Source organism: Chanodichthys erythropterus, chromosome 24 (assembly GCF_024489055.1).
Source record: "Chanodichthys erythropterus isolate Z2021 chromosome 24, ASM2448905v1, whole genome shotgun sequence".
NCBI lineage: Eukaryota > Metazoa > Chordata > Actinopteri > Cypriniformes > Xenocyprididae > Chanodichthys > Chanodichthys erythropterus.
Window position 1 is genome coordinate 24,403,941 of NC_090244.1, and position 10,269 is coordinate 24,414,209.

The 10,269-nt window shown below is 33.1% G+C and overlaps 1 protein-coding gene across 9 annotated transcripts in view; it reads left to right on the plus strand.

The window, feature by feature from the left end:
- ces2b (carboxylesterase 2b) overlaps positions 1-10,269 on the plus strand; it is a 45,027-nt gene that overhangs the window by 34,323 nt on the left and 435 nt on the right. For 8 of the 9 annotated variants that reach the window (XM_067378817.1, XM_067378815.1, XM_067378818.1 and 5 more), the window contains 17 exons: positions 187-333; positions 483-560; positions 1,071-1,218; positions 1,321-1,470; positions 1,663-1,735; positions 2,219-2,379; positions 3,679-3,868; positions 3,947-4,088; positions 4,166-4,299; positions 5,417-5,570; positions 5,676-5,780; positions 5,868-5,969; positions 7,018-7,161; positions 7,977-8,054; positions 8,195-8,342; positions 9,875-10,024; positions 10,141-10,213. In XM_067378817.1, coding sequence (XP_067234918.1) covers positions 187-333; positions 483-560; positions 1,071-1,218; positions 1,321-1,470; positions 1,663-1,735; positions 2,219-2,379; positions 3,679-3,868; positions 3,947-4,088; positions 4,166-4,299; positions 5,417-5,570; positions 5,676-5,780; positions 5,868-5,969; positions 7,018-7,161; positions 7,977-8,054; positions 8,195-8,342; positions 9,875-10,024; positions 10,141-10,213 — 2,177 coding nt within the window. The remainder of the gene's footprint in view (positions 1-186; positions 334-482; positions 561-1,070; positions 1,219-1,320; positions 1,471-1,662; positions 1,736-2,218; positions 2,380-3,678; positions 3,869-3,946; positions 4,089-4,165; positions 4,300-5,416; positions 5,571-5,675; positions 5,781-5,867; positions 5,970-7,017; positions 7,162-7,976; positions 8,055-8,194; positions 8,343-9,874; positions 10,025-10,140; positions 10,214-10,269) is intronic. The other variant, XM_067378814.1, reaches the window with a different exon arrangement.

Genomic DNA, 10,269 nt, shown 5'->3' on the forward strand with positions numbered 1-10,269 from the left:
CCATCCATCCTTACAAAATAAATGTTTATATTTTATAGAATTTGATTAATTGTTTGCATCTTTTACTTTCTGTAAAAAACCTTGTAAGGTCACACCGTTAAGTGATTAATATTAGAATTGATAATAATATTAATACAGCTCATTTTTTGTGCTTTTTGCATGTTGTATCTTGGGCTCATAACACAGGAACAAATAATGCTTCTTTTTGGAGTGACAGTGGATGGCCAGTTCCTTCCGAAATCTGTAGACGAGCTTCTTCAATCCCACCAGTTTAACAAAGTACCTCTCATCACTGGAGTTACTGATGATGATGGTGGCTATACATTACCTAATGTAATGGAAATGTTTCTATTTACATAATTTTGCTGTAAAACATTGATTTAAAGTCATAGATTTCCAAAATATGAAATCTTTGAATGCAAGTTAGTGAACTTAATATTAATATAAAAAAAAAAAAAAAAAAACATTTTTATTTTACAAAGATTCTTGGACCTCCAGAGTGGATAGATGGAATGGACAGAGAGCAGATCATGCCATTTTTGCCTTCCTTTGATTCTGATGTAAGACATAAAACATTATGATAGCTGCATCATTTTACTCTATTAATCTATCAACCTATTTGTTTATCACACAGAGCTTGAAATTTCAACAAAATGAATATTATTTTGGTTCATTTTATTTAGTTTTATTTGCCCCTATCAATAATTGCTGCATTTATTTAAGAAAGTATTCATTTCTTGTGGCATCCCCCAGGGTTTTATTCTAGGTCCTCTCCTGTTTTATTTCTGTGTTAATTTTAGGTAATGAAATCACAAAGCATTGCATTTTTTTATTACAGTTATGCAAACATTTATCCCCACTGTATATTCCTATTACTTATAATGATCAAAACTTTGTAAACAGACTGATCAGTTATGTTACACAATGAAAACACCAAGTTTCAGGACATGACTAAAATACTGAATACTAAAATACAAAAAACAAAATCATATATATAAATTGTGCTGTGTTGCTTCAAATGTTAAAGTGAAGTAAAAATACTCTAATAATTTAAATAACAATTCTTTTAGCTTCAGAATCAGGCGATTGCTGATTTTGTTTTAAATGAGTATCTGGGCACATCCACTGACAGGATCAAAATCCGAGATGGTTTTCGAGAGATGATGGGGGATTTTTTTTTCAACATCCCTGCTCGCAAAGTAGCAAATTACCACAGAGGTGAGAGTTTACTCTATTTATACATCACTGTGCACCAATTATGCCAGTTTAATCCATTTTCATTTAATTTCATTCATTCATTCAGTCATTTGCCTTTAATAGATGCTGGTGCACCAGTATACATGTATGAATTCCAGCATCCTCCCAGTGTACTTCAAAAGAAAAGACCCAGTTTTGTTGGAACTGACCATGGAGATGAACTTTTGTTTGTTTTTGGTTACTGCTTTGGAAATGGGCATATGAAGGTGGAAGGTACAGCCTAAAATGTATAAAGAAATATGTTTGGTAGTATTCATGTATTAATCATGTACAAATCTAACTGTAGTTTTATTGGTTTTATTAATTAAGGTTTTATTAAGATTTAACCGGAACTATACTGTCAAAGAATTGAAATATTGGCTACTTTTTAAGTGTCTTCAATTTTCTTTCTTCTTCATAATTCAGATAATCACACAGAGGAAGAAAATGAACTTTGTAAAACTGCCATGTCTTATTGGGGAAACTTTGCCCGCACTGGGTAAGTGATTACATCAGTGATAAAACAGTCCCTTCTAGGTTAAGGGAAAAATAAATATTTCTAATAAATAAAATTTGATTAACAGTCACTTTAAAAATGTGTTCTTCATGAACATTTACAAATAAAGGAGCATGTAGAAATGCACGGTTTTCGATAGTGGTCTCGATAATGACCTTTAGCCTAAGAAAGATCTTATGTGTTTTTCATTTGTGTTTTTTTTTTTATTGTGGTAAAACAAATAACTTATAAAAGAGCAATTGTTGTTATACAAATTATTTAATACAAATTTATTTTAACTATACTTTTATCAATTTCTTAAGTCATTGTTTTACAACACTTTTTTTGCACAGATTATTTTGCAATGCATATTTTCCATGAAAATATGAAATAAGAAAATAAAATAATTAACATTAATTATAATATGCATCCCTATTGCAAGGGACAGTTTTGAATTAGAATTGTTGTGTTTGTCATTGACGTCAGATCTCCGAATGGTCCGGGCCTCACAAAGTGGCCTGAATATGGAGCTGAGGCTGAGTATCTCGGCATTGGACTGAAACAGAAACCAGGCAAAAACTTTAAGGGACAACACTTTAATTTCATGACACAAAAACTTCCACAGATTATAAAAGAGTGGAATGAAGGCAAGTTATCAATTTCAGAATAATAAAAAAATGTCATAAAAACCATAATTTATTTGCTAAGTATGTTCATTTGGATCTTGGATCTTTTTTGCCTCATGCAAACTATATTACAGTTTTTCTCGATTGCTTAAACATATTTCTTGAAACTATGCCTCATATTCTCAAAACAGTAAACACAAATCCATAACATCTCACCCAATTCCCCAAACATCCTATTTTCAGGTCAAAATGAAGCTCTACACTCAAAACCATTCACTCTTGCTGAAAAAAACAAACTTTGCCCTCAAACATGACACACAAGCCCTCAAAACACACACATACTACAACATAGGCTTACACACTGGTGAGATCAATTCAAAACAATACTACAAAAACCAGTAATAAGTTGTGTTGCTTGTGGTTCCCCCCTCATGGAACTTTTCACATGATGTACACGTGTATACATTCCTTAATGTACTGTACAGTACAATACACCAAACAACAACAAAAATATTCTGCCCAGCATCACATCTTTGGTCTGGGACAGGCCAGAGAATCTCGTCAACATCACAGGCTATACTGGCCCTAGCCAGGCAGCGGGGGTAAAATCCTCTTGCATGCCTGATCCACCCCTGGCATGCATCAACTGAAATGCCTAGTCAGGCTTTTTCCATTCCATTGTCTCTGTGTCCTACAAAAATAGAAGTACTGATTACTGTAACTTAACACATCTTTTTTACAAAATGGAAGCAACTAGTAGCACAAATTTCATCTGAGACTCCTTGTCTCCTCATCCTCGTCCTCCTCCTTCTTTTCCTCCTTCTTCACCTCTTCCTCCACTCCTTACTGCTCTTGCTCATCTGGTGTACTCGGCCTTTTCAGTCACATCTCTTTGGATCCATTGTTCCAAAACTGAATGAACTGACTTGGGCTCTTTTATGTGTCTATTGAAGTTTTTGTTTGGTGTGTGATCAATTTTGACTCTTAGTGTTTCTGTGTGGGTAACTATTTGCTAATTGAGCTCAAGCTACACTGACTTGAGTGAACAATATTGAATGCTAGTGCTTTCTAGATGACCACATGGTGTAGGCAATGAGAAATGAAGGGATTTGTGTCTAGAGTTTTGCAGTGACGGTTCAACAAATCTGATTCATGTTTCAAAACAGGTGAATAGTGTTTATAGTTTAGGGAAATGGGTGTGCTTTTTGATAAATGGCGTTATGGTTTTGAAATTTTAGTTCAAAAGCCTGGTTATGGTGTTTAAGCAATCAAGAAAAACTGTAAATCTTTGTATTATATTATTATTGGTTTTCTTGACAGGACCTGTAGTGCAAACAAAATTAGGATCTCTAAGGGGTGCCTTCCTGACGGTGAAGGGCAAGGAAACTGTCGTCAATAGCTATCTAGGTGTACCGTTTGCCAAGCCCCCGGTAGGGCCCCTGAGACTGGCTCAGCCCCAGCCTGCAGAGAAATGGCAAGGGGTGAGAGATGCAACCAAACAGCCACCCATGTAAGATGCAACACAACCGTATTTCAATTGAAATTAATTTAGACATTTCCAGTATCTAATGTACCATGGTTTCTTTAGGTGCATTCAGGACAGGCAAGTGACATTAGCTGAGCTGGAGTTTCTTGCTATGGATGTGGAGGTTCCTGAGGTCTCAGAGGACTGCTTGTATCTCAACATCTACACTCCAGTCAAACCTGGTGAAGAAGACGCCAAGTTACCAGTAAGTTCAACAACAGCTTTTTGTGATTGAACGTCCTCATAGAAAGTGGGTAGAGAATGTGTCCTTGTGTTTCCTAGGTCATGGTTTGGATTCATGGTGGAGGACTTTCTCTTGGTTCAGCTTCACTGTACGATGGCTCCGTTCTGTCAGCGTATCAGGATGTGGTCGTGGTGCTGATTCAGTACAGATTGGGTCTGCTGGGATTCTTTAGGTTGGTGCCATAAGTTATTTCACAGCTGCAGTAACCCTGGAAAATACCATGTTTAATTAAAGTGGAAAGATATCACCAATTATGATGTATTATTATGAAGTACCAATATTTAAATGATGTGGTGCATAATTAAGTCTGAAAATTGGTCATAATACAATTCATAATATTTTAATTAAAAAAATGTTATTATGGCAGTTAAAAAATAAAGGCTCTATGCAAAAAACGTACATATTGTTATTACATCAGATTTATAGATGTAAAGATTTTTTTATTAATTGACTATTTAAAAACCAATAAAAATAAGATGCAAATGTAAATGTATTAAAAATTCACAGTAGAAGATTGGAATCTTGATTTGATGGATTTTTACTACAAGTAGGTAAAATTTATATTCTGTGTAAGAATTACTATTTGTAATTGATAATTAACTTAGTAAAATCTGAAATAAATTTCCTTTGTCAAATTGTTTCTTTTAATGCCATTTCAAGAGCCATAATGTTGTTAAATAGTTTTTGTATATAATTTGTGTACTGTAGCTAGCGTCATTTTCAAATGTGTAGGTTAACTACAAAAAAAATCAATGCTTGACCTATTTTTTTTTTTTTTTTGGAATTCAAATTAAATGAAAAAAAAGATCACATCAATACATTAGGGTTACCAAAGTTAATTTGTTTATTTTATTTTAAAGATGAATTAAATGTTCAGTGTTATTAAATTATTGCAATTAATGCTTGTAACTTGGCATTAAAAACATTGTAATGTTTTTGTGCCATGTAAGTATTAGTGATGCACTGAAATTTCTGAAACTGAAAATATTTATCCGAAATAATTTTGGAGGGCTGAAATCATTGACAAAATTTCTCTATGAAACAGTGACAAATTTAATTAGCGAAAAAGTTATGAAAGGCCGAAATCATTGACGAAATTTTATCATTATTTTTGGTCTTTGACTAAATAAATACTTTAATTTTGGTTTCAGTGTTTTATTAAAAAACTCATTTTGGTGCATCACAAGTACACGATTTAAGCCCAAATGTGTGAATATATTTTTCTGTATTTAATTACAGATTCAGATTTAATTACAGATTCAGATAAAATATTCCATTTCATTTTGTAGCACAGGAGATGAACACGCGCCAGGAAACTATGGTCTTCTGGACCAGGTGGCTGCACTTCAGTGGGTCCAGGAGAACATCCACAGCTTCGGCGGAGATCCTGGATCAGTGACCATCTTTGGAGAGTCCGCTGGAGGATTCAGTGTGTCCTCGCTGGTATGCATCTTTATTTAATAACTGTAGAAACCATAATTCAGCCATAATGATTGTAAAATTATTTGTATTGAATGATTGAGTCACTTTCTGTGTCATGTCTTTAAGATTCTTTCACCGTTGACTTCCGGTCTATTTCATCGTGCCATTGCAGAAAGCGGGACTGCCCTTTGGGAGGCTATAGTGATGGCTAATCCTTTACTGATAGCCCAGGTATCATTTTCTTTCATAATATTCTTATATTGTCATCATTTTGTTATTTAAAATCGTCTCAAGTCCTCATATTGATCGTCGTTGCAGAATGCAGCCAAATCATGCAACTGTGAAAGTAGCACTTCATCAAAGATCGTTGACTGCATCATGGGCTGGTCTGATGGGGAAGTTTTGGAATATTCCAAAAAGGTGTGACATTTTTCATAAAAATAAGCCATTAAGAAATATGTTTTTGAAATCATACTGTGTAAAGCAGTAAGATCGCTTCAGAAAAACTACACTTTAGCATACTTTAAAACAAGTACTTATTACACAAATAATGAGAACTGAATGTTATGTTTTCAGATACTTAATTGCATGTTATTTACCATTAAATGAACATGTATTATAGTTTAAATTTATATTAAATGCAGTTTGTTTAGCTTTTTGACCAACTTAAGTAGGACTTAAATACATTTTTATATCTAATTTCATAACTAATTTTGTCTTTGAAATATGGATAAAGTGTACTGCTGAATGTACTGACAAGCATTTATGATAAACTGAAATATACTTTAATGTAATTTCTATTAAAACTCAGTCATGCATATAAATATTTGTAATTACACATTTGTAATAATGAAATTACAATTTAGTACATTTAAAGTATATTTTACCTTTAAATGTAATATCGAATGACACAAAATTATAAATTATTTACATGTACTTTAGTATTTTAGTGTAGTTTAACTTTAAAGCACAACAAAATATTATTATGATATATTAAAAATGTACTTTAAAATAAAACTTTTATTCCACTTTTTAAAGTGCTCTTTTTAAAAGTGTACTTAAGTGTTTTATGAAAGTCATAAAAGTACTCTTTTTAAGTGCACTTAAAGGGATAGTTCACCCAAAAATGAAAATCTACTCACACTGAAGTATGACCTGTATGAGTTTCTTTCTTCTGTTGAACATGAAAGAAGATATTTTGAAGAATGTTGGTAATCAGACAGTTGATGGCACCTATTGACTTCCATAGTATTTTTTGGATACCGTCAACTATCTGGTTACCAACAACACTTTTTTTAACAAGGGATAATATTATGCATTATTACACATCATATATCCATCATCATCATAATGTAGTCATATAATATAAAGCATACTAAAGGTTAGAATCTATTTTTATTAGAATATATTTTGTGTCATTCATATTAGCAGCTGTTAACTGTGAGGATTGTTTGCAATATGTTTATAGTTTCAGATGATGCACTTTAGTCTTGCTGTGGATTCTCATTTCCTTCCCAAGCCTGTAGAGGAGATCATTCGGAAACAAGAGTTCAGTAAAGTTCCTCTCATCACTGGTATTACTAATGATGAGTTTGGCTTTTTACTGACCGCAGTGAGTAAATATTGCATTTATTATTATATTCAATATCACACTCTAGACAGCTATTATTTGAATAAAGAAAGCAAGAAAAAGTATCTGCAGGATAGTAGTAGTATTTTTTTATGCAGGTGTATCGTTCACCTAGTTTGGTTTACTTTAATTTAACTATTTTTACACAAAAAAAGTGTTATTCAAAGGCTGAAATTCTTAAGTAGTTTTACATAATAGTTTATTTTTTTAAAAAGCAGGGATAGTTCATGCTACATCATATAATCATATTGAATAAATCATATGGAATAAAAAAAAATATTTTATTAAAGTAAAATGACATTAAAAATTAATAAAGTGCTATTTTAAAGGTTCCTAATTTCATTTTGGAGGTCTCCTACAATAGGTTTACATGCATCCAAAGTCAAAAACACTTTAATTTTCTCATAATATACACTTCTCTGATTGGTCAGATGGAACAGTTTGTTGTGATTGGTCTACTCTGCTTTGAAAATGTAACACCCATTACCATATCTGAATTTTAAGCTCCAGATCTTCCTCAACAATTGATACACAGTGATACAAACACTAATGATGGTGTTAGTTTTACTGTATCAATCTCATCCTTTGGAATTGCATGAAAAGTGGATTTTGCCTGCATCTTCCACATGTCGACAACATGAACCAAACTCTTCTAGGCCTCAGTTACAACTACAGTGTTTGAGGGTCAATGTAGACGTTGTTTGTGGGCAGCCAATGAAGACCATAGACTGGCATTATGCAAATTTGTTACAAACCTGTAAATTTGTTACATAAATCTGAATGTTATTTTGCCATAGTATTTTTCAGGTCCTGGATGGATTGATGGGATCAGTAGAGAGCAAGCCATAAAAACCTTGACCCTGAGTTATCCTGATGTAAGATACGACTCAATAGAATACACACATACATACATGATGTAATATTAATCTTTCAGTGAGAAGTACATTGGAAATCTTTCTCTCTTTTTTAAAATATTTTTCTTGGAATCCTGTGCTTTGAACATATTTCCCTTTAGCCCAGAGATCGATGGATCATTGACCTGGTGGCAAAAGAGTATCTGGGCGACACAAATGACCCCATTCAAATCAGAGACATTTATAGAGAGATGATGGGGGACTTGATGTTTAATATCCCTGCCCTCCAACTGGCAAAATACCACAGTGGTGAGAAGCAATGAATTATATTGAAATTATATTGAGTCTGAAATATATTGTTCGCTGCAAACATGATGATCTTAAATTTATAAATTATTAATTTACTATTAATAAATGTGTAAAGTTTCATAAAATGGAAATACTCAATAAAGTAGGCTAACTACTTCAGATGGCTAAATGGTTGGATTCCACAAGTGGTAAAATAAATATAAGACAATACAACATTTACTGTAGGAGCCATACAATTTACTGGTGACTTAATTTAAAAAAACTGTTCTATTGTGCTTCTGATTTGGCAGTGAAATTCGCCGATTTTGGGTGCGTAAGATGTGAAGGATTCTATGGTCCAGTTAGTTTCACCCCATATTGGCGGCCGCGCTACCAAAGCGCCATCTAGTGGCTGTTACCCAAAAAGTATCAAGTGTCGCCTCTTGGGTTCTAAGCTCTTTGATAAAAGCTCCGCTGCTCATGTGTTGCGCAGTTACTTCAGGCCAGGGGCCTCGTTCAGCTCCCACAACACTCGGCCCTGCTCTGCTTTATACTACAGTAACGTTAATGATCGCATCCATGAAAATTGTTTCTTCCCGACTCCAATCCCTATTCTTTTGCACCGTCCATTGAGATGGAGACCACATGTCCCAAGATTCCGCTCTAAAACGTGGCGTCATCAAGCTACGCCTTTGTTTTGAATAGGCCTCTAGCGGCCAAAATTATTACATATTGTACCTTTCAGCAATCGAGAAAAACTGAAATATGTAGTTAAATTTTACAATACATTTTAACATAGAATTATATACACTACCGGTCAAAAGTTTTGAATGATTTCTGAAGGATGACACTGAAAACTGGAGTAATGATGCTCAAAAAACTCAGCCTTGCATCACAGGAATAAATTATATTTTAGAATAAATTCAAATAGAAAACATTTTAAATAGTAATTATATTTCACAATATTAATGCAGTCATGGTGATATGAGACTTTTTTACAAATACATAAAAAAAAAATATATATATATATATCTTCAAAACTTCCAAACATTTGACAGTTACATATATTATATACATACATATATAACGTTTCTTGAGCAGCAGATTAGCATATTAGAATGATTTCTGAAGGATCATGTGACACTGAAGACTGGAGTAATGAAGCTGAAAATTCAGCTTTGATCACAGGAATAAATTACTTTATAAAATATATTCAAACAGAAAACAGTTATTTTAAATTGTAATAATATTTCACATTATTACTGTTTTTACTGTATTTTTAATTAAATAAAAGCAGCCTTGGTGAGCAGACGAAACTTCTTTCTTACCAATTCCAAACTTTTGACTGGTAGTGATTTTATATATATTATATATATATATATATATAAATTAAAATATGTATTACCGTTAGACTAAATATTAAAATAGATTAACATTAAGTAGTAATATATATCCTTTAGCTCCCCAAAGTCACAGTGACATACTCTGAATAAAACCTTATTTTCATTTATTTAAAATGTCTGTAAAACCAAAGAACCCTGTTGTGATTTTAGCCTCTGGAGCACCAGTTTACCTGTACGAGTTCCAGCATCCTCCTAGTATGATCCAGAAGAACAGACCCAGCTTTGTTGGTGTCGATCATGCAGATGAACTTTTCTTTATTCAGGGAACCTGCTTTGCTAAAGCCCATCTCAAAGCAACCGGTAAGACTTTTAAGTGATCACAAAAACAAATGCATCCTTTACCAACCCTGGCGTTTTCTGAAAGGTTTTTAAATTAAAAAGTAGTAAAACATAATTTAATGGTTCAATCCTTTTAGCTCCTTTCACAAAGGAAGAGGAAGAGCTATGCAGGACTGTGATGGCCTACTGGGGAAACTTTGCACACACTGGGTAAAAAATCTGTCCTCTTTTTCCTCTGTGTAGTATATTGTTTATTCACTCTAATA